The sequence below is a fragment of the Branchiostoma lanceolatum genome, chromosome 17, assembly GCF_035083965.1.
Source record: "Branchiostoma lanceolatum isolate klBraLanc5 chromosome 17, klBraLanc5.hap2, whole genome shotgun sequence".
Taxonomy (NCBI): domain Eukaryota; kingdom Metazoa; phylum Chordata; class Leptocardii; order Amphioxiformes; family Branchiostomatidae; genus Branchiostoma; species Branchiostoma lanceolatum.
Window position 1 is genome coordinate 3,640,138 of NC_089738.1, and position 23,517 is coordinate 3,663,654.

The window sequence follows — 23,517 nt, forward strand, 5'->3', positions numbered from 1 at the left end:
CAAGAACAGTAAAGCTCCAGGAAACGACTTATTACTTGATGAAATGTTGAAATATGCTGCCCATGTCCTTATAAGTCCGTTGGCCAAATTTTTCGGTCACTTCCCACAATAATGGTGTGAAGGCCACATTGTTCCCATACACAAAGGCGGCTCCAAAGACGACCCAAACAACTATAGGGGGATCTCTGTCACTAGTTGTCTCGCCAAGTTATTTACGACAATTCTGAACACACGCCTCACTAACTATTTAGACGAACACTCTCTCATCTCCCCAAATCAGTCAGGTTTCAGAAAGAACTTTGGCACAAGCGATAATTTATTTGTCATTGATTCGTTAATATCTAAATACACCAATACCAACAAACGTTCATATGCATGCTTTGTAGATTTGATTTTAGAAAAGACTGTGTGTGGAGAGAGGGACTCCGTTATAAATTAGTAAGTTCTGGAATAGGTGGTAAATGCTATTGTTTGCTTACATCAATGTATTCTAATCCAAAGACCTGCGTCAAACCTCTGCGGGTCTTACACCATTATTCATTACCGATAGAGGCTTAAGACAATGATGTAATCTCTCTCCCACACTTTTCAACCTATTCATAAATGACTTAGTCAAAGAATTGGATAATCCCGACTGCGAAGCACCCACTCTACACAATTTTACTTGTTTCTTGTTTATCTTATGCAGATGATGTCGTGATATTTTCAGAGTCGGAAAAAGGATTACACCGTGCGTTGGACAGACTGATGTTATATGGCAGTGAAGTTTGGGGCAAGGGCCATTTGAATGACGGGTGTCCGATTGAAACTATACAGAACCGTTTCTGCAAAAAATATTCCAGTAACATAGCAAGTAAAGCAGAGCTTGGAGTGTTCCCGGTAGATTTAGATGTGTCAGTCCGCATGGTTAAGTACTGGTTGCGCCTCAGACAACTCAATCCTTTGACACACCCTTTACCAGTAGATGCTATATTGTATCAGCAATCTTTCCAAGTGAATAGCAACCAGAAAAACTGGTTACAACATGTGAAAGATGTACTTGACAATAGCGGATACTCCTTTATCTGGAACGCCAACAATCTCGATCTAGACATACAGCATATATGTACATTGTTAAGAAAAAGGCTGACCGACATCTAAGTTGGGTTACTTGAAGGCGGCCCAGGATGTAATATGCCATACATATCAATACATATCCTGTCACTATCTATAGCCTTGTCGTACCACGATGAAACTTGGCACGGTTTTAGAACTACTTGATGCAAAGGTCACTTAATTAACCCTATCCAGACTGGGCTTTTTTGGTATAACTGGGACTGTGGGGGGGGGCTGATTCGGCCCCCCCCCCTCATAATTTCCGAACGGTATGATGTATCATCACCAAATTTGCAGGGAGTGATATTCAAGTCAAGTTTTATAATTCCTGTAATTTTGGTGACATTATGACGTAATATGACGTAATTATGACGTCATCGATGTGATTTTATTGGCTAAATAGGGAATTCCCGTAATATCTAAAGGAATTAAACAAAACGGTTTGTATTATTCATTTTAAGGTATGCAAAGGCAAACAACGTCAATGGTAAGTACGTTGACGTCAAAATGACGTCATAAAATGGCGTCATGTGTTGTTAGCGATCCATTGGGATCCGCCATCTTGGATCGGCCATTTTGAAATTTTTAAAAATCCTTTTTTTTCCACTTATGACTCCAAAGGACACTGAAAATAGACTAAAAACGTTAATCTAAATGTTTCTGATAAAGAAAATGTCAGGTATTGACGATTTTAAAGGCCAAAAAGCCTGCTGATACCTGAAATAGTGATATAGTCCGCCATCTTGGATTTTGGCTGATTGCGTCATCAAATTAGCATAAATTATGAATACTAAATCAGGAAAGTTACATCTAATTATATGTAATGCTATACATGTAGGAAAACTATTGAAGTTGTGCAAGAAAACCCGAGAAATATCATTGTTTTCAAAAAATTAATGATTTTTGCATAAAATGCCAGTCAGAAACCCGTTGCCATGGCAACATGAAATAATGATAGACTTAAACCATTATTATGAAATTGTTGCCAACAAAATTTTAGGAAAAGTCACCAAGTTTAATTGTCCTAGCATACATCGTTCGGCAGAAATACGATGTCAAAGAATAGGCGGTAGGCCATCGAGTTTTTGTTAAAATCGGTATTACTGTGCCGTATATGTATAAACTCCGATGATCTGCTTAGTAACAAACAAACGGAAGAATTTCGGTGAATCGTAGACTAACGTACTGACTGTGTACTCGGCCTACTGAAAGATTCCCGAGAACTTACTCAAACACGCACTGTGTAATCGATCCACTGAAAGATAATCGTACACTAGATCTGAATCATGTGTTATGCAAACATTTCAAATGTAAGAATAAGAGGGAACCGCGGTGGGCTGGCTAGGAAACAGAAACATTGTAGAATCAAACCACTGGTTACAAATAGACTTGATGTATATGCAAATGACTATGTAAGTCGCAGATGTGTCGTAAACAATAGAGTACTTCGTAAGATAACAACAGTCCCCGCCACTTATGGCAGGACAACACGACAGAACTTTAGGACCCTTCCATGCCTATTCTTGTCTAATGTACGATCACTTGTTAGTAAGAAATGTGAGTTAGAGGCTACTCGGGCCTATCATTCTGCACAACTGGCATGTATCACTGAGACATGGACTGTACCTGAAATCCCTGATGACGTTTTAGCCATCGATGGTTTTAGGCTGTTCAGAAAGGATAGGTTATATGGTAAAGGTGGGGGTGTGGCTCTTTACATCGCCGAAGACATACCTGTCAAAAGACTGTACGACCTCGAGATAGACGGAGTGGAGGTTATGTGGCTACAGGCTCGTCCAAAGTGGCTGCCGAGAACTGTTCCGATTCTTTTTGTGGGTATTGTGTATCATCCTCCATGCAACAATAACAAAGAGGGGGCTACTAAGATGGTTGATCATCTCATTACCTCCTGCGACTGTTTATATCGTAAACAACCACACGCTGGACTGTTGTTGTGTGGCGACTTCAACAATCTACCAATTCAGAAGCTCATCACAGTGCATCCTCATCTCAAGCAAGTGGTGACTCAGGCCACGCGGGGCTCGGCCACACTAGACTTGATTCTAACTAACTTAGCTCAGTACTACTGTAAACCCCGTACCCTTCCACCCATCGGTTCCAGCGACCACTCCTCTGTACTTTTGCCACCTTGTGTAGAACATCTGACCAGAAGTAAACCAGTCAAGGTCTTGCGAAGGGTAGCAACTACAGTAACGAAGTTGAATCTCGGTCTGTCCCTCGCCATGACGGACTGGTCTCCTGTTTATGAAGCAGCCTTGGTCGAAGAGAAGGGAAAGGGCTGAGGAGTTCAAGCGGCATGGCAAGTCTGCTCGGTGGAAAACTTTCAGAAACAAAGTTCAAACCAGCATCAGGCATGCCAAGAACTGGCACTACAGAAACTTCATACAAACCCTCAAACAGGAAAACCCACGTAAGTGGTGGGGCTCTGTTAACCGTGAACTTGGCAGAGCACAAGAGAGATCTAATAGTACCACCATTGAAGACGTGCCAGACCACGAGGTGGCCGAGGTTCTAAATCAGTACTTTGCCTCAGCGTGGTGTCCTGGAACGTCTTTGCACCTGTTCCCCCTGCAGTGTCCGACTCCATGCGTTGACTTGTGTTCGATCGGTGAGGTGAAGACTCTTCTTAAGGACTTAAACCCTCACAAGGCAAGCGGCCCTGATGATCTCCCAACATGGACTCTCAAGCATTACGCTGACGACTTGGAGCCAGTCATCACCCACCTGTTTAACGCTTCGTATGAGGAGGGTGTTGTTCCTAGTATATGGAAAGCGGCAAACGTTGTCCCTGTGCCAAAATCTAAGGGTGCAGCTAACGCCAGTGAGATGAGGCCCGTGTCCCTCTTACCCGTAGCGGCCAAGCTCATGGAACGGTGTATTCTGAAAAGACTACTGCCCTCTATTACACCTGCCATTAGAAACCAGTACGCTTACCTGAAGGGTTCTTCCACTGTCTTAGCGGCCATAAGGATGGTACACACGTGGCTGTCAGCCTTAGACTCAAGACGTCACGCAGCAGTCCTTGCTTTGTTCGCAGACATGAGCAAAGCATTTGACAGAGTGAACCATTCAATCCTCCTTCAACGAGTGAACGACGTGGTGACCAATCCACGCATGGTAGCCTGGATACAGAACTATCTGCAGGGCCGTACCCAGAGAGTGGTTGCTAACGGTAAAGTCAGCGAGTGGAGAGTACTCACTTCGGGGGTACCTCAGGGAGGTGTACTGTCACCCTACCTTTTCCTCCTGTTCATGAGTACTCGAGACGTAGTCTACAGCGACACTCTTGATGTCGGCTACGCAGACGACGTGGGTTTGTCCAGGTCTATCTCCCTGGGGAAGGATCGCGTGGATAACAGGATGAAAGAGGAAGCGCTACAGCTTGATTCCTGGGCGGAGTGCAATGACATGCTGCTAAACGGCAAAAAAGTCAGTCTCTGTTGATTCAAAAGCATCGAGCAGGCTGCACTATCTCAGACTACTGACTAAACAGGGGATGTGCGTGGCTGACCTGGTTCAGATTTACCTGTCACTTATTCGTAGCGTTCTTGAATACGGTCACGTTCTGCTGGTAGGTTGTAGCAAAGAACAATCGGACAGCATAGAACGTGTACAGAAACGGGCCCTCCGTATTATCTCTCTCGGGGGTAGGCGATCAGTTCCCAACCTACCTTCCTTGAAGGAACGGAGAGAAGCTGCTGCAGTAAAGCTCTTTAAGGACATGTTAAGTCCCGAACACCCACTGCGTGATCTTGTGCCTCCTCAAAGACGCACAGTTACTGGCAGGCAACTGAGGAACAAGAACGCGTTCACTCTCCCCAAGGCAAGAACTGACAGACTGAAACAGTCGTTTCTCCACACTGCAGTCAGACTTTATAATGACTCTATCTCCTAGCATTACCATCAGCCTGTGAGTTCGGATCTATGCTTAGTGTTTGTTAATATATTATGTATTTTTGTTTGTTGACATTCTGCACGTATAAGTTTCTTTGTAACAAACCTACGCAATTCAGGGTATATCATGTGTGTATTTCCCTGCCTATGTACGTTTGAGGAAGTAATAAATAAAACTAACTGTAACAACCACAACGCCCGATCCACACTACCTGTGTACTTGATCCACTGAAAGATTCCCGAGAATCTCACACTAACTGTAACAACCACAACGCCCGATCCACACTACCTGTGTACTTGATCCACTGAATGATTCCCGAGAATCGTACACTAACTGTAACAACCACAACGCCCGATCTGTCGTCTATTCCAAAGAACTATACGAACGGATGCCGCGAAGTCACCCGAAGATTGCCGAGAGCCGAACGCTTTGGGTAGTGTTAAGAACAAGAATAGATAGGTAGGAAATGCAGTTTCAAAAGCCCTTATTTTCGGCGAAAACCCGCCATGAAATTAAACACGTTGATAATACTTACAATCTAGGGGTTACTTAGTAGCCATGCAGAATTCCTCAGGATACAATACTTAATTTTAAAGCAGATATGCGGCATTTTAAAAAGTCCGATTTCCGGGGGACAGCGTTACCAGCAGTGCGGCAATGACATCATTGATAGCCAATCAGACGCAAGACCCAGATTTCCCGCCACGTTCGAAAATGGAACCACTATTCGGCACGGCGAGGTCCAGAGATTTGTTACACTCTAACATGTGATTGGTGCCGTCTGTGAAAAGAAAACTGAATACAGAGATGGCAAAGATAGTTGCCAATAAGTAGACGGAGTGTTTTTGATGTAAGCGATGGGTGTCGTTTGCTCGTGACGATTACGTTAGTCAGGCCGCATTCACTGAGTACGTCGGGCCGCGTATTTAGTGGGTAGTAGCCTATTTTCCTAAGCAGCGCCGTCGAACGTGGTTCTAAGTCACCAAAATCGCTGTCCACATGAAGTGGTAACGCTGTCCACGGGTAGCTTTTCCTACCCTGTCATTTTTATGGAGTTAGTGAGTAAGCCCCCCGGCAGTTTTAGTTCGAACAGCGGCTTCGCGAACGCATTCGCGCAAACTGCGAACCCTGTTCTACTCCCGTCGGCCTTTGCGCAAACATTCCCTCTGACAAGAACGACGCAGCGGACCGAGTACTCAGTGCGTGTTTATTATCTTATTTAGTAGACTGAGTACCCAGTGCGTGTTTACTATTTTATTTAGTACACTGAGTACCCAGTGCGTGTTTATCATTTGATTTAGTACACTGAGTACCCAGTGCGTGTACTGTTTAGTGTATGATTCTGCGGACCGACTACCCAGTGCGTGTTTAGTGTATGATTCTGTGGACCAAGAACACAGTGCGTGTTTAGTGTATGATTCTGCGGACCGAGTACACAGTGACACAGTGCGTGTTTATGATTTGATTTAGTAGACTGAGTACCCAGTGAGTATTTATCATTGCACAAAGCAACAGCGATTTCAACAAAAACTCGATGGCCTATCGCCCATGGTCAAAGTTGGCGCGGGCACTTTTAGCCCCATGGTCTGGATAGGGTTAAGGTTTTCTACTGCTTGATTTTGGGCTAGCAATAGAAATACACATTTTGGTTAAAAAAGCTGTGTATTTAACGGTTTTACGCGCGCAGGCGATAACACCACCTTTCATCATGCAAGAAGAGAGCTAGCCCCATATAAATTATTTTTTGTCTGAGGCTATTTTGTTTTAAAAAGTCAAATCTATGCAAAAAAGCCTCGGGCAATTTTGATAAGGAAGCAATAATAAGTAATATTTGATTACTCCAAAGATCAATCCTGTTGTTTTGAGCTGCGCGTAATGCCGTAAAAGTCATAATCCGATCCCACGCAAGCAGCTCGTTGTCTCCCGCGAAATCCAACACCTGTGACGTAACGGCCGTTCCCTTCGAACACCATTTCGAACATAGAGAACCCCCTGTTCTATTTGGAACACCGCCGTCAAAAAAGCGCTAGTAGGACCGTAGGCGCGGCTCATGCAGCATTCGTGGAGGAGACAAATTCCAAGCCATTTGATTGAAACATTTAGAATGTAATACAACCCAAATACAACCCAAATACACCGTCGTGCCTGCCGAATCATCCTGGGTCCTCAGTACAACAACTACACCGAAGCCTGCAATCTACTAGGCCTCGAATCACTAGATCAACGACGCGACCGACTGTGTGCAACATTTGCCCGCAAACTCTTACGCTCACAGACCGTGAATCAGAGCATGGTTGCCCCCCCCCCCCGCCGTGGTGATGTAAGTGCCCGAGAAACTCGATCGAGCAACCAGTTGGTCACCACCAAAACGAGAACAGAACGATACAAAAAAGCCCCATACCCTATATGGTATCACTGCTCAACACAAAAACAGACTGATCATAGCTCTACCCAACTTGAACAATACTTGATTAATATCCGAACAAGGTAGCTTTCATTGATTTCAACATTTGTCCACACGCCCTGTCTGATCTGAAAAGCCATTATAAACTTTGAGCTCAATTGATAGTCAAAAATCATATCAGATGTATGTATAGTCACAAATATGTAAAGATATTTTTAATTAATTACAAATTTAGATAACAATGATATGTGCAATAATTTTAACGATATCTCGGTAATAACAGATAAATTTAAAAAGAATGTGTAACCGTCCTAGTGTATTGGTTCCGTGTAGTCTGATTGTCGACATTTGTATATAACACACAGTGCATTTCAGCTAACTATGTATGATATATACTTGTTGGCTGCGAGACTGTATATGTTCATGGTGTAAATTTTCAATTCGAATAATAAACCAAATCATCATTCTATCTTCTGTATTCCTGCATACTGGAGGTGGTCTCAAATGACTCTCATTCTGTATGGACATGCACTATCATCTTGCAGAATAGCACCCAGTCTAATATTCCAGAGGTAAGGATCTAGGAAATATGACTGGATGGAGAGAGGTGTCCGTATATATCACATCGAGGTTGCTTAGGATGATTAGCCTGGTTTATCCTCTGGCAGTTAACGTTGTACTGCCCCACACTATGACACTGACTCAAACAAACAGTCAGTCAGTCTATCCGTGCAACAGTCAGCATGGGGTTCTCCTCGCTGCCCTCACACTTTCATTTACCCATCCAACAGTGGAAATAAATCTTCTCTTATCTGTAGCTGTGAACATAACATTCCTTCACACACTGTTCCATTCACGATGTGGACAACACCACCACAAATGGGTTAAGCGCTGAGCTAAGTATTTGACACTAGCAGGGAAATTTGGGCACTTTTTTTCTACAACCAACTCGCGTAAGTAGGCCTGGTGCTCGCTTTTTTTGTGTTTTTTTTTTCACATTTTATTCACAATATACATCAATGTTACAGCAAAATATATTACACTTGTTACAATGTTGGCACCAAAGACTATTTGACATTGTGTTACTGTACATATACAGGCAGGATGGTTCAAGATTAAACCACATATCACATAAAAAATGCTGATTGTGTCAAAGGAGATAATTTACATCATAGTAACATATTTACAGTGTATTATACATTGTGTGCTGAATCAGGTTATCAGTTGTTTGTGTCCAGTTTACTCCACATTTTAAAGTAAATTACACATTCATGACATAAAACAGTGTAACTAAAAGGTCGTCAAAAACTCAAGCTAAGAAACTAGAACGTCCCTTATACATAAAATATCATAACAAGCTCAGTTCCGTGTTTACAAAAGTCATCAAAACTCATCAATAAAAGCTACCTATAGTAATCAAGAGGTAACTAGAGGTTCACAGGCAGAGGTAACTCTAGATCTGTTCTTCATTTCTCATTTAAAAAGAATAGGCAAATTGTTTTGATGTGAGGCGGGATTTTGGGTCTTCCTCAGGCCTGGTGCTCGCTTCATGAGGTTGCAATTATAATGAGTTGGGTACCATAGGAAAGGAAATTACACAAGCTTTCCAACAATATATAATGCATTGAAATTGATGAAGAAACAACGGAGAAATGATCGAACAAAGTTGAGTTTCCAAACTTCTTGTGCTGAGTGTATATAGCGGCTGCAAACAACAAATTTGTTCACCGACAGACAAAGGTGCACACATTTTTCACTTTGTGTGTTTTATTGTTCTGCTATGAGTCTGACTGAACCTTTTTCTATGTTGTGACGCTGGGACGAACATCTGATGATAAACAGTCACCACTTGATCTCTTCGCCCTGTCATGCAGTTCAGCCTCAAGTTGCCAGGGGGTGTCAGGATCCTCCGTATCATCTTGATCAACTTCATGATCATCGATGTCAGAAAACTCCAACTAAAACAATGGAGCAAGTGTTAAGATTCAAGACTAACAGCGTTGATTGTGGTGATCGATATCTGACAGTTTAACCTTAAATCACGCTCCGTACTGATGGTGGTTGGTGATTTTTAACGATACGACAGACGGTCAACAAGTTGCATATGAATATATAAAAGACTGCTTTGTCATTAGAAAAATACCGAAACTAACGATTAGCCCCACTTGATTGCAACGCTATATCAAAGGCTTAATCTAGCCCTTATATATTAGTAACTAGGATGTCAAGTTTTATTGTATACCTCTATTTTGTCTTATGTTTTTAATAGTTGTCGCCATACATGGTACCGTGTACAATTGTCGCGCCATGAAGTTCTTTATATAAATCGGCAATGTCTTCGTTTGGGGGCTTCTTTTTGTCGGCGAAAAGACGAGTTTAAGTAATACGTGAGCTAGTTTGCCCCATTACATCATTTATCTAATCCTTTTGAATAGGACAAACTACGTCAGTGCACAATTATCTATTTCGCCCTTAGGCGGACCACTAGTCGCAGTTTCCTATCCAACACCTGCTTGGAGATTAACCTTTAGCCTGTGACGCATGGCAGCGATGGAAACTTGACGAACAGGAAACAAATATTTGCGAAAATCTTGTTGATGTTATCAATATCCAAGGCTCTCCGTCAAGAGCTGCTCTGATATAGCTCTGGACTAGAATCTAGCTATGGCCAGCAATCAACATTTCAATCGAGACGATTCAGCTTTTTCCCCGTGGCAAAGCTAAGCTTAGCTAATGCTTTGGTCCCATTTCCAATCCGGGGCCCGGCCGGGCTGTTTGCAAAAACGAAAAATAAAAAATGCATATCAAGAAAATACACAATACATTGTTAGTGGCAACTTTTTTTTACGTTTTGTGTCTTTTTTTGTCTTCTTATCATATTTTTCGTTGAAACAAGCTGTCCGTACGGGCCCCGGATTGGAAATGTGACCCAAGCATAAGATAACTCAATCTCTACAATTTTATTATATCATTCTTGATTGACGATGGCAAAACAAAGTTTAAATTCTTACCTCTTCATTTGTGCTGGAGCTTTGCTCCAGATCGACCCCGCCGTCTGAGCCTTGGTCTCGAGCCTTGCTAGACGTTCTTGTAAGGCGTCTGCGTCCTGTTTCTCGTTCTCAAGAATCAGAAGTCGTTCTTTCAGATTCAACAGCTCACTTTCAGTACGGCTTTTTTGTTCCCGCTCAACTTCTAGCTGGATCTGAAGTGAAGATACCTCGATTTGAAGCCTGTTGACGTGTGACGTGCCCTGCATGACGGCGGTCAGCGACATGACGGACACGAGAGCCGCCGCCACCGACAACACCGTCACCAGGGAGCCCGGCGTGCCGGGGGAACGCTCACGGGGCGGGCTGTCGTGGTCTACACCGAGCAGCTTCTCTTTAACCATTTTTAGCAAATAATTTGAAAAATACACAGAACACAAACGCTGTGTGACACCGACCAAGTGCGTTTTGTGTGGCTGCCTCCCCGCAACTGGGGCCTGTACAGAATACTGGACAGGTTCAAGTCACACCACAGGTAAAGGGCGGGGATAAAGCACCGACACCTTTATTCTTCATTCAAAATAGGCATGTAACGCCTTCTTTTCTGCTAAACGTTATGCAGTCCCTGGAATACTAGTATATACATGCATGATACCATCTAGGAGCGTCTCTATTGGTCGAGATAGCTGTCACGCTTCATATATACGTCCATTGGATTTCTCCATTGTAGTTCATGTTAGGCCACAGCAAGTAATTTTTATGGATGACATCAGCGCGCTCATTAATTTTCGCCTGATTTCGAAATAAAAAAACAAGAAATTTCATTGCCCTCCGACGGTGGTCAACATGCCAAAAATGGGCAAATATGTCGTAAACGTTGACAGTCTAAGGTGTTTCATTGCATATGAATACCCAGTGTAGTTCCTGCCCATGATGGTATGACAAGCTGTTTTCTGCGTTTGTTCTAGTTTATTGAGCTGTATACACATCTTCAAGAACAGTTTAATGTTGACAGTCTAAGGTGTTTCGTTGCATATGAATACCCAGTGTGGTTCCTGCCCATGATGGTATAAGAACAAGCTGTTTTCTGCATTTGTTCTAGCAAGGACATTATATGAATAATGGGGGGGGGGTCTAGCTAATTGAGCTGTTTACACAAGGTGTTTCATCGCATATGAATACTCAGTGTAGTGGCTTCAGATGACGGTACAACAAGCTCTTTTCTGCATTTGTTGTAGTTAGTCTATTGAGATGTATAGACTGGAATTCCAATCTCTACTAGTAGAGTTCCGGACTCTACTGGATTCCAATCTCTACTGTGACATATGCACATATATAAGGACATGTTTACTGTTGAATCAAGGAGGTTTTATATTATATATAAACCTCATTGGTTGAATACAGGAATAAAAGACCTGTTGGTCATGATATCATATTTCGTCGCCCCAATTCTTGTTTAACAAGATTTATGATCTCAAAATTTGAAAATATAGGAATCTTGTTTTTTGGGGCCCGCCTTGTTTTTTTTTCGCCCTATCTCATTAATTTTTGAGTCTGCGGAGGATGTCATCCATAAAATTTACTTGCTGTGGCCTTACTGTGTCAAGTGGGCGAGTCTAACATTTAGGAAGAGTTGAAATGGGAGAGGTCAAAATTTTAGAAAAGTTAGTTCAATTCACTGGTTTTGTTCAAAGCAAATTATCTCTGCCAATTTAGGACGCCATGTTCACTTGAGAATTCATGTAGTTTTGAACAGAGTTTTTGGTAATGTTTGTCGGTTGTTTGCTTGCTTTCGCGTAGGTCTTGTGTAGTTTTTTTAAAAATCCCTTTCGAGATAGGCCCTAGTTATTGTAAGGTCAATGATAGTTCGTACATGTACTTGGGCGTGAGTCCTTTCGACAAGTAAACATTGAAAGGACGGTTTAGATTTTTCCTGCACAGAAGAAAATCGTTGATAAGTCTTCAATACATCACTAAACCATTTCAGATTTTAGATGACTGAAAATGTGAAAGGTGATGCATGTCTATCTCTGATGTAATGGCCGAATTTGTTTTGTTATCCAAAGATTAAATCATCCAACTTGTTTTTTTTTTCGCCATTAGGGCGTCTGTGTAACCTGCAACCTTTGACCTTGTGTTTGGAAGGGGGAGTTGTTTTTCATCTTTTAGGCAGGCCTCGCCTGTATGCTACTGTGACAATGTCCGGCTTGCACAAATAAAACGAACAGCCTGTTGGTTAAGATAAACGTTCATGATCACAAGGTGTAAATATATATATGGACGAATCTATTAAAGAGGCAGCCATATTACCGGTATGGAATCATCACCCACACTTTGCAGCTAACGTTACTCAAAATCACGTTTGTCCTTCCCATGGCTTAACAATCAACTGTGAGATTGTATCAAGTATGCAAAAACCTGTTTACTTTACCCATCTCAAAAGTACATATTCAAAGGGAACTAAGAGAGAGTTGTTTTGCTTGATGCTATGACTATTCCACAATTCAAATGTACAAAGAAAGTTTCCCCGGCGTGATATCCTGCATCATATAGTCTATATAGATTTTATAGAACGAACGTATCAATATAAATGTAGGTAGAACGAACCATATGCAAAAATTGCTGACTATCTTACACATACATTTGTTAAATAAAGCCTATACAAAGGAAATGCCTACTTAAATTTTTGGGTTACATTTGACTAACAACTTGAAACATTGAACTACGGGCCAATTTTAAGTATGGAAAACCTCCTTCCAGACCAAAGATTAGAATTTGAATATCATAGTGGAATTCATTATTTCCTACACTTTTAACAAACAGTACAACGCAAATGGAAACCGATCTATAGTCACCGGTTAGTAACTCGGGATAATAGACGCTGTATGGTTCCACTCAGTCACGACTAACTGTCCGTCCGGTCCCACGGCAATGCCGTCCGGCCTGCCCGTACTGTCGGTGACGTGGCGGAGGAACTTCCCGCCTTTGGTGAACATCTCCAGCCGCTTGTTCCCGAAGTCGGCCACGATGATGTTTCCCGAACTGTCCACACAGATCCCGCGGGGATCCTTCAGTTGACCGACGCCGCTGCCGTATCCTCCGAACTTGAAGAGGAATTCCCCGTCTTGGTCGAACGCGTAGACAGAGTGTGTGCCGTAGTCCGATACTAGGATGTTGTCGTCCTTGTCTAATGTGACGAACATCGGAGCCACCATGCCCTGGGTAATCCCGACCCTCCGCAGTTGCCAGCCGTCCGGCCGGAAAACTCTCACTTCCCCGCGAGTTCCAAACGTCTTGTCGGTCAAGGTCACGATGACGTGGTTGTTACGTGGGTTGACTGTAATCCCGCGGAATCTCACGGTATCCGGCAGGTCGAACATTCCCAACGGCTCGCCCTCCATGGTGTACGGGATCACAAACTCCGTTGACCAGTCGCTTCCTACTATCCACAGAAGATCGTTCCCATCTATGGCGATATCGTCTGGCCGCATGGCGAGGGTTTCTTGTCCAGGTACAGTGGTCGGGATTTGGCGGATAGCCTCCCCCTTCATGTTGTGGACTTGGATTCGTCTGTTGTCCCGATCAGCCACGAAGATTTCGTTCTTTGTTGACACGGCGACTCCACGAGGGCGGTTGAACTTCCCCGGCTCAGACCCTTTCCCACCAAACGTGATTCTGTCCAGATGACGTATTTCCGCCACCTTGACAGGTTCGCTAGGGGGAGCTTCTGCCTTTCCTTGTTGTCCAGCCTTAGACTTGGCTGCCAGTGCCTTCTTTAGATTTTCTGCGATGTTAAACTTGGCCTTCAACTCCTCATCGTCTTTCAGTATCTCGACTATTGCGCTCCTCTTTTTGGTTTTAGTCTCCGTCTTTCCTGTTGGCTTTTTGCCTTTTTCGACTTCTTTGTCTTCGCTCTTCTCTGCAGGTTGTTGTGCAGCGTCGGAGTTGTCTGCGAAGTCAGTCTGGACGCCGCAACTGACCATCTTTTGCTGTTTCTTGGCTTCACCCGCTGCAGTGTTTGACTCTGCTTTTGTAGTACCGTCTCCATAAACTGTGCGTGCCTGGCTTAAATCAGCCTCTTGTATCTTGTCTCCTTCTGTATTCACTCCTATTTCTACTGAACGCGCGGGTGTTTTAGTGTCTGACCTGTGTCGATGTTCTGACTCCTTCGCCACGTCTGTTGATATATTTGCTCTTTCTTTAATTTCTCCACGTACTTGGTCTAGTTCTCCCATCAGCGTCACAATAGTCGCGTTAGCTTCGAGCAGCCTGTTTTCCAGGTCTTTCGGTTGCGGCGAGACTCGCTCTTTTCCTCGCTGCCTATCCTCAGGGTTTTCTAGAACAAGGCTGTGTTTTTCCTTTGGACTTAACGGACTCAGCAAGACGCCCTCGTCTTCTGGAATTTCCGACTCCACAGAAGTTCGACTCTTGTTGAGTCCCCTTTCCTCAAACCTCTGCTTGGGGAACTCTCGGACAGGGGACGGGATATCCTCAAACTCCAGACTGTCCGACTCCGACGAAACCTTGGCAGTTTTCTCGTGCTGATCAGTCTTGTGCTGCTGCACCGAGGACTGCTTTGAATGGGATGGGGCATCCCGGTCCTTCAGACCTTGTGACAACGGTAGTACGTGGCTCTTCTGCTTTTCGGCCCGGTGCCGTTGTACCTTGGGCTGCTTTAGAAAAGTTGAGGCATCCTCGTCATCCGACGGTACGTCCTGGAAATCCGAACTGTCCGACTCCGATGACGTATTGAAGTATTGAAGAGGCGTGTCGTCCTGGTCTGTCGAACCCTCAGACAGCGGTAGTTCATTGTCCTCTGGATCGAACAGCAGCACCTGAGTCGGGTCGTCATCTACAGCTTTATGCGGCTGAGCTGCAAGCTGTCCAGAAACGCCACCTTGCGACTTCGAAACTTTAGACAACGGTGGCATCTGCGTTTTCTCCTGCTGTTCTGGACGAGTGGAGCCTTTTTGTATCTCCGTGCCTTCCGATATCATTATTCCCTGTTTCGTTTCGTCTTTCTTAGCTTCGTGCCGCGGAACAGTGGGGTGTTCTAGGAGGGATACGTCCTTCTGGTCACCCTGTCTTTCGGAAAATGGGAGTCCCTTGCTTGTTTCGTGTTCTTTAAGTTTTTGCTGCCGTGCCAAAGATTGTTTGGACAGAGTTGCGGCATCTTGGTCTGTCGAACTACTGGATTGGCTCGCTTCACCCTCGTCATCATGTAACGGTATGTCTTGAAACTCTGAACTGTCCGACTCTGATGAAACATCGCCTTTCCCATTATCGTCTGCTTGGTCGTGCTGTACTACGAGCTGATTTGGAAGGGGTAAAATATCCTTGGCTTCCGGACCTTCGGACAACGGGAGTGCCTCGCTCGTTTTCTGTTCTTTACTTTGGTGCCGCTGTGTCGTAGATTGTTTAGGGATAGTTGAGACCTCCTGTTCTGTCAAACTGGCGGCCTGGCTCGCTTCAACCTCGTCATCCTGTAACGGTACATCTTGGAACTCTGAACTGTCCGACTCAGATGAAACATCACCTTTGACTTTTTCGTCGGTCTGGTCCTGTAGGGCTACGGGCTGGTTTGGGTGATGTAAAACATCCTGATCATCTAGACTTTTAGACAGCGTTGGTGCATGGCTTGTGTCGTGTTCTATACGCCTGTGCTGCTGTGTCTGTTTGGGGAGAGTCTCCTGGTTTGTCAAACTATCGGACTGGCTCGCTTCATTTTCTTCCTCTTTTAACGGTACATCCTGGAACTCTGAACTGTCCGACTCGGATGAATCATCGCCTTTCTCTTTTTCTTCCTTCTGGTCCTGTAGTGTCACGGGCTGCTTCTGCTCGTGTAAAGCATCCTGGTCTTCTGAACTCTCGGATGGTACCATTACTTGGTCCAGGAATTGCTTAACTGCAAACTTAAGCTGTTCTGCGATGGTGGGGACATTCCGTTCTTCTGGACCTTTAGACAACAGAAGACCTTGGCTGGCATCATTTTCGTCAATCTGGTGCTGCTGCACTATGGACTGCTTTTGGAAGGTTGGAACATCCTTGCCCTCCTGATCTCCAGATAAAAGTAGAACCTGGTTCATGTCGCTAGCGTGTTCTTGGGACTCTTTCTGATGGTGTGAGATGTCCTGACCGGACGACTCTTGGTTGTGACGCATACTGTGCTCTTCGTTGCCATCGTAGCGCTCCAAACTGTCCGGCCATTGCAGAACCTGACTGATGTCTTGCTCTTCAGACTTTTTCTGCACAGATGAAGACTGTTGTGTGTGGACCTGTGGAGCCTGGCTCTTGTCCTGCTCTTCAAACTTCTCCTTGGGATGTTCAGAGTCTTGTGGAACCTCCGCACTGTTGGACCATTGCACCAAATTGACCCTATCACCCTCCTGAGTCTGTTTCTGCTCTGTTGCTAACTGTCCGGGCTGTTGTGGAACATCTAGGTACTCCGGGGTGTCGAACCACAGCAGGCTCTCATCATTGTCCTCGTCTTGGCTGTCTTCCAATAACGACTGGTCCTTGTGTGCCGAGAAATCTTGGCACTCCATACCTGCTAATTTCGTTAGGTCTTGAACCTTGTTTTGCTGTACCTGACACCGTTGCTTTGGAGGCTCTAGATCTTCTGTGTCAGGGAAAGCGTCTTTTTGTGTTTGTTCGTCACTCTTGAGTTCATCCTCATGTTCCTGCTGTGCTGGGACATGGAATGTGTCGCCTGAGTCCAGAGTATCCGACTGTTCAGTCTTCCGCGAAGACTTTTCCGGGTCCAGCAGCGAGTCTTGGTAATCGAGGCTCATTTGTGTTTGTTCGTCCTTTTTGTATTCATTCTCCTGTTGTCCTGTAGACTGTCCTGTGTTAGCAAAGGGGTCGAAAGAATCCAGAATGTCCGACGATTGTAGGACCTGGTCTTCGCTGTTCTTCTTATTCTGCTCTAAAGATTCGCCTGGGTCGGTTGGAGGGCCTTTGTAATCGGGACTCACTTGTCTTTGTGTTTCATCGTCCTTGAACTCATCTTCCTCTTGTACGGTAGACTGTCCTGTGACGTCTAAGGGGTCGAAAGCCTCAAGGATGTCCGACGACTGTAGATTCTGTTCTTTGTTGTGTGTCTCTGTTACTTTATCTTCTACTGAAGATTCTTCTGGGTCGAATAGAGCGTCGTGGAAATCTGGAGTCATCGGACTAATTATTTGTAGCTGTTTGTTCTCTTTGTACTCATTCTCCTGTTGCGTTGTGTACTCTCCTGTGTCATCTAACGGGTCGAAAGACGCAAGAATGTCAGACGATTGTAGGGCATGATCTTCGTTGTGCTTCTTAGTCTGTTTATTCTGCTCTGGGGATCCTTCTGGATCGGAGGGAGCGCCTGTCACCTGACTCCGTGTTTCGTCGTCCTTCCTATACTCATCCTTGTGTTGTACAATGGGATCGAGAGAATCCAAAATGTCCGACGATTGTAGGACCTGGCCATGGCTTTTACTGTGTTCTTCGGCATGTATGTTCCTCACTGGAGATTCTTCTGGGTGGGCTGAAGCGTCTTCGTAATCGGGGCTCACTTGCCTTTGTAGCTGATCGTCTTTCTTGTGCAGAGCCTCATCCTCAAGTTGTACCGTAGACTGTCCTGTGTTGTCTAAGGGATCGAAAGACTCCAGAATGCCCGACGGTTGTAGGACCTGGCTTTTCTTGTGTTCTTTAGCATGCGTGTTGTCCGCTGGAGATTCACCTTTGTTGGATGGAGCGTCTTCGTAATCAGGGCTAATATGCCTTTGTAGCTTACCGTCTTTCTTGTGCAGACCCTCATCCTCCAGTTGTACCGTAGACTGTCCTGTGTTGTCTAAGGGATCGAAAGACTCCAGAATGCCCGACGGTTGAAGGACCTGGCTTTTCCTCTGTTCTTTAGCATGCGTGTTGTCCGCTGGAGATTCACCTTTGTTGGATGGAGCGTCTTCGTAATCAGGGCTAACATGCCTTTGTAGCTGACCATCTTTCTTGTGCAGAGCCTCATCCTCAAGTTTTACCGTTGACTGTCCTGTGTTGTCTAAGGGATCGAAAGACCCAAGAATGTCCGACGGTTGTAGGACTTGGCCTTGACTGTGTTCTTCATCCTGTGTGTTCTCCAACGAAGAGTCTTCCTCGTCGGGTAGAGAGTCTTTGTAATCGGGGCTCACTTGCCTTTGTAGCTGCCCGTCCTTCTTGTGCAGACCCTCATCCTCCAGTTGTACTGTAGACTGTCCTGTGTTGTCTAAGGGATCGAAAGACTCCAGAATGCCCGACGGTTGTAGGACCTGGCTTTTCCTCTGTTCTTTAGCATGCGTGTTGTCCGCTGGAGATTCACCTTTGTTGGATGGAGCGTCTTCGTAATCAGGGCTAACTTGCCTTTGTAGTTGATCGTCTTTCTTGTGCAGAGCCTCATCCTCAAGTTGTACTGTAGACTTGCCTGTGTTCTCTAAGGGGTCGAAAGACTCCAGAATGTCCGACGGTTGTAGGGCCTGGACTTCTCTGTGCTCTTCAATCTGTTTCTTCCCCACTGAAGGTTCTTCTGGGGTAGGTAGAGTGTCTTGGTTGTCTAGAGTCGCTGCCTGTTGTACTTGATCTTTGTTGTCCTGATCACCTTCTTGTTCCCTATCCTGTTGTGCTGTGGACTGCTCTGTGTTTTCTACGGTGTTGTCAGATGCAGTGTCCGGCGGTTGCAGGACATGACTCTCGCCCTGTTTAGTCTCGACTGAACATGTTTCTGGTTTGGGTTGGATGCTTTCCTGTCCTTGATTATTTTCGGACACTGGTGGTACCTTGGTGGGCTTTGCAGACTGGTCATTCAGTGCCGTGGACTGTCCTAGCTTTTCCGAGGTGACCTGGGGTTTCGTACTCTCCGTGGTACGTTTACGACCAAAGGAGAACTTGAAAGTTGATCGAAATGTACCGGGCGAGCCGTCCTTCTTTTGGCTCTTGTCCGACACATCATCGTTTTTGCTGTCCCCTTCTGTTGTCTGTTGATCTGCCATTCTGGAACCGCAAAATTTCATTTATTTACAAATGGCAGATCTCCAAAATATGGCCTAAAATATACCACTATTCAATGGTAGTTGACTCAAAATTACAGAGCCAAAGACAGTTCATCTCAGTTTTTATGCATTCTTACTGTAAGTGCTTTGTCATTTAAGGAAGTTTAAAGTTTGCCTATATAAGAATCGATGTGTTCTTTCTCAGTGAAAAACAAAATACCAAGTAAGGGCATGGGTTCATTGAACCCGAATTAAATCGTCTCTGGATTTTAAATTGGTTACAACAATGGAAATCAAACAGACAGCACTATAAACATATAGAAACTTCACTCACTTAGTTCACCCACCTGTCCAGTGCGTCTGAATTATACGGGGATCATAGAATAGGTCTTACTGCAGTATTTTGATGATTTTGATAGGTAGATGTTAGGTCAGTTGGAAAATTCAGCTCAGCCGATCCACAAAGTTGTCGCCATGTTGACCTTAAGTCAGGGACTCCCCTGGAGCAACGTCGCTCGTGCCGTATTGTGTATCTTGAAGAAAAGGTGCCTCACGACGTAATCTTTAGAAACACGTGCACTTTGACCACTTGTTCTGATCAGTCAAACGATAAGGAACCAACAATTGTCTAAAGATAGGGACCGCCACAAGACACGTCAACATGCTGAGGGTAGAACAAACCAGTTCAACAACTACGCCCCCTGTGACGTCGAATGCTTTATCATCGGTTAAAGGTGTACCTTGTGATTATCTCACGGGTGACACGAAAAGGTACTGCTGCCGGGCGCGGGTTTACAGAAAGTGCGAAATGGAACGAAATGGAACGAAATGGAACTACAGAAAGTGCATGGACTATAGCTAAAAGTTTTTTCATGGATTACTGTCAGTTAGCACATTGTGTAATTGCATGTATGGTATGATGTAATTATCTCTCTAAATACCTGGTATAATGTAATTATCTCCCTAAAGACACAGCACAAGTATCAGAAGTTCGAAGAAAGTGTCCTATAGGAATAGATAATTGATATTCGGGGAGTTTTAGTAGGGCATGTGCTTGTTACAAACGACAATTTATTCCTAATGAGTTCGACGACCTCAAGGTTAAAACCTTTATGACTGACGCATTATGAGTGTTTCTCATTGATTATGCAAATAAAAACATATCGGTTGATCCTCTTATCCACCAAAATAACATAAGTTGTCTAAAGTATGACAGCTTCTCATTAGCATAATTTGTATTCAACGATGTTCGCGTTCACATAACTTCCAGATGACACAAGTATGAAAGTGATGCCATATGCCAGTATGGAATTATAATAGTTTCTCATTAATCATGCAAATTAGGTCTTCGTTTTCATATTCTCTATCAGTATCAACATTCCTCTCTTCCTCAGTTACAAATGCCAGGTGAGTAATTAGTACTATCATGGAACGCACCGGGTTTATAAAATGAGAATCTGATTTGCATAATTACCATTTGATTACTCCATTGTTTAGACGTAGTGTGTTGTAGAACGTGTCATGTATCCTGACTGTTACAGTGTTGCCAACAAAACAATCTGCGCCGTCAGTCAGTAAAAGAAGAGGCTTGGTCTTGTGTTGGGAGAGTTTGGTTTTCAGTCATACGCTGGACTCCAAATCTGCGACATCTTAGCATCGGCATGTCGGACATCGGGGATACAGTTCTGTTCTACATCAGTGATGAGGACGACTACAGTCCAAAGGCGGAGCACAAGGTGAGATGAATAGTAAAGTTTTCACTTCAGTTTAGATGGATAGTTCATGCCCTTGGACAGTTGCTCTCGCCTCGCTTTGCGGCCACACTGAGATTTCCTTTGTCATGTGAACTTAATTGGTGTATTGTATCATTTCAATGTATCTGCCTGATATGCAATTATCTGTAAATTTGCTGACATAATGTGTAGATTTTCTTTTATTTCTACTTTGTTTCTCTTACGTTGTATTGTTGTTTCATTGCATTGCGCGGTATTCATAGCTTCATTACTTTCGGCAGCCATACATGGCATGATCTTTCAAATAGGTTACGATTATTCTAATTCTGTTACCCAACATTGATTCCTACCATAGCCACCCCTCAACTGTCCAGATTTTACAAAAATTATTCCACCAAGAAAGGATTTTCAATGCTTTAACGCCTGGTGTTTACTTGTCTAATGCCACCCAAAAGACTTGAAAGTAAGACGGGGTTGGCATAGAGATATAACAAAGGTTAATTCAAAGCCTTCCTCTGGAGAGGAGAGAGGACTTGAAGACTGTCAAATTCATCGTTAGAGGATTCGTTAATCACATACGGCCAGGATTGTGGAGGGGGTGAGGTTCGGATTGGATAGTCTGTTAAGTTCATTCTGATCAATCAATCAATCTTTATTCTGAAATCAACATTGCAGGTAGGTCTGACGACACACCTGAATTACATTAGATTTCTTACAGAAGTATGTTAAAAACATTTCAGTGGACCAGATTTAAAAAAGAAAAAACATCACAATATTCATAACTATGCGCTTATATACATTAAAATGTTACTTTGGACGATTGAGGACAGACGATCAAAGCAGCGCATTGTCAAAACACACTAAAAAAACAACGACACAACTGTGTCAGCATTTGAAAGAGAGAACACACTTGTACACCAGCATATAGGATTTTATTTGTTTCTAGTAATCAAATGTATAATGCGTTCTATTCATTCTGCTTTGTGTTTGCCGTAGATTCTGATAATGAAGACAGTGGGACCCAGACGTTGTACACGGTGGACGACGTAGAAGAAGGGTTGCGACAGTTCGAAAGAAAACGCCATGGTGAGGTTACAGACCAACCAAAGTTTCCAGGCAGTAAAGGTGTGGAACCGATCTCCATCCCAGAAATGGTGACAAAAGACGCACCTGTCGAAGAGAAGTTAGAAGCGCCGCCTAACGACACAGATCGTCTATACACCATCGAAGACATCCTGGAGGCTCTGGAGACTGACGACGGACACTTGTCATTGAAAGACAAACAGGAGAAGAAGATCAGTCTTAGAACGCAGGAGTCCAAGAAAACCGTCAAGGCGATGAGAGACGGATGCAGGAAACGCATGAAGGAAGAGGAGCGTCGCATTCGGAAGCGGACATGGCGGAAATATAGTCTGGATTCCCTGGATAGCGACAAGATGCTTGCTGGACTTTCAGGAGAGAAACAAGCACTTGTGAAGAAACAACATGGAGACGACATGGAGAAGTTATCTGACAGGCTTCCACAGCTCGACGGAGATGAGCAGGAACACATACCTGAGTCTGACGACAACAAGGTTAACCCTGTATCGGATGCTGAGAAGAAGACGGTTAACAAATCAGCAGCATCACCTGTTCATGAGAGCATGGGTGACGTGTCGGAGTCTCTGATCAGCCCAACGCACTCTACGTTGGACGACGGTCACAGATATGTACGACAAGCACACAGCGAGTACCCAGAAAAGAAAGGCAAACGCGCACATGGCAATGGCATCAGACAATCGACGTTAGCATTCAAGCTCGCGGGCACATCATCGGAAAGTTCAGATGTTAGATTGACCACAGATGGGGTGTCAGAGTCAGACTCACACGATCGTTTGAGCTCGGAAGATAGCGACACATCTAGACATGAGCAAACCAAGAGAAAAGCGAACTTGAATGTTAGAAGCAAGGTTCGATGGCTTTTCGCCGGTTTTAGAAGGGTTTGCAGACGACTTTGCTGTAACGTTATCTCTGATACTAGCGGTTCAGAGGAATAATATTGTCTAGTGACAATCTAAATCCATCGACAATGTTCAACTGAATGTGTACTGAAGTAAAGGTTGATAAAGTTTAATTCAATTTGCAAAGTTAACAAAGTTAAATTGAATGTGTAACGTTACTGCTTTAAAAGTTGAGAAACTTAAATTCAATGTGTACGAAATTTGAAGTTGAGAAAATTGAATTCAATGGGCACTAAGTTAAAAGTATCTCCGCATGTTCCCGACAACTCACTAAAGCTCTGCGAGCTTTCTAGGATCACACGTCTTTTGATAATTCACAAATATGATGATGAATTAATGTATTTGACTTTTGACTATTTGCCATTCATGTCGACAAATACTGCCAGTATCTA

General features: G+C 44.0%; 2 protein-coding genes across 2 annotated transcripts; both read right to left on the bottom strand.

Moving 5' to 3' along the window:
* Window positions 1–12,638: 12,638 nt before the first annotated feature.
* Window positions 12,639–17,095, bottom strand: LOC136422959 (uro-adherence factor A-like). The gene has a single exon (XM_066410901.1). It carries the CDS (start codon window positions 16,945–16,947, stop codon window positions 13,261–13,263), a length of 3,687 nt encoding a protein of 1,228 aa, XP_066266998.1. The 5' UTR covers window positions 16,948–17,095; the 3' UTR covers window positions 12,639–13,260.
* Window positions 17,013–20,094, bottom strand: LOC136423304 (uncharacterized). The gene is made up of 3 exons (XM_066411428.1): window positions 19,727–20,094; window positions 17,092–19,393; window positions 17,013–17,021 (listed from the first exon to the last, which is right to left on the bottom strand). Exons 2-3 carry the CDS (start codon window positions 19,390–19,392, stop codon window positions 17,013–17,015), a joined length of 2,310 nt encoding a protein of 769 aa, XP_066267525.1. The 5' UTR covers window position 19,393; window positions 19,727–20,094.
* Window positions 20,095–23,517: the final 3,423 nt, after the last annotated feature.

Coding starts and splice junctions, on each gene's coding strand:
- LOC136423304 (XM_066411428.1), bottom strand. CDS start 19,392: ATGGCAGATCAACAGACAACAGAAGGGGACAGCAAAAACGATGATGTG.
- LOC136422959 (XM_066410901.1), bottom strand. CDS start 16,947: ATGGAGTGCCAAGATTTCTCGGCACACAAGGACCAGTCGTTATTGGAA.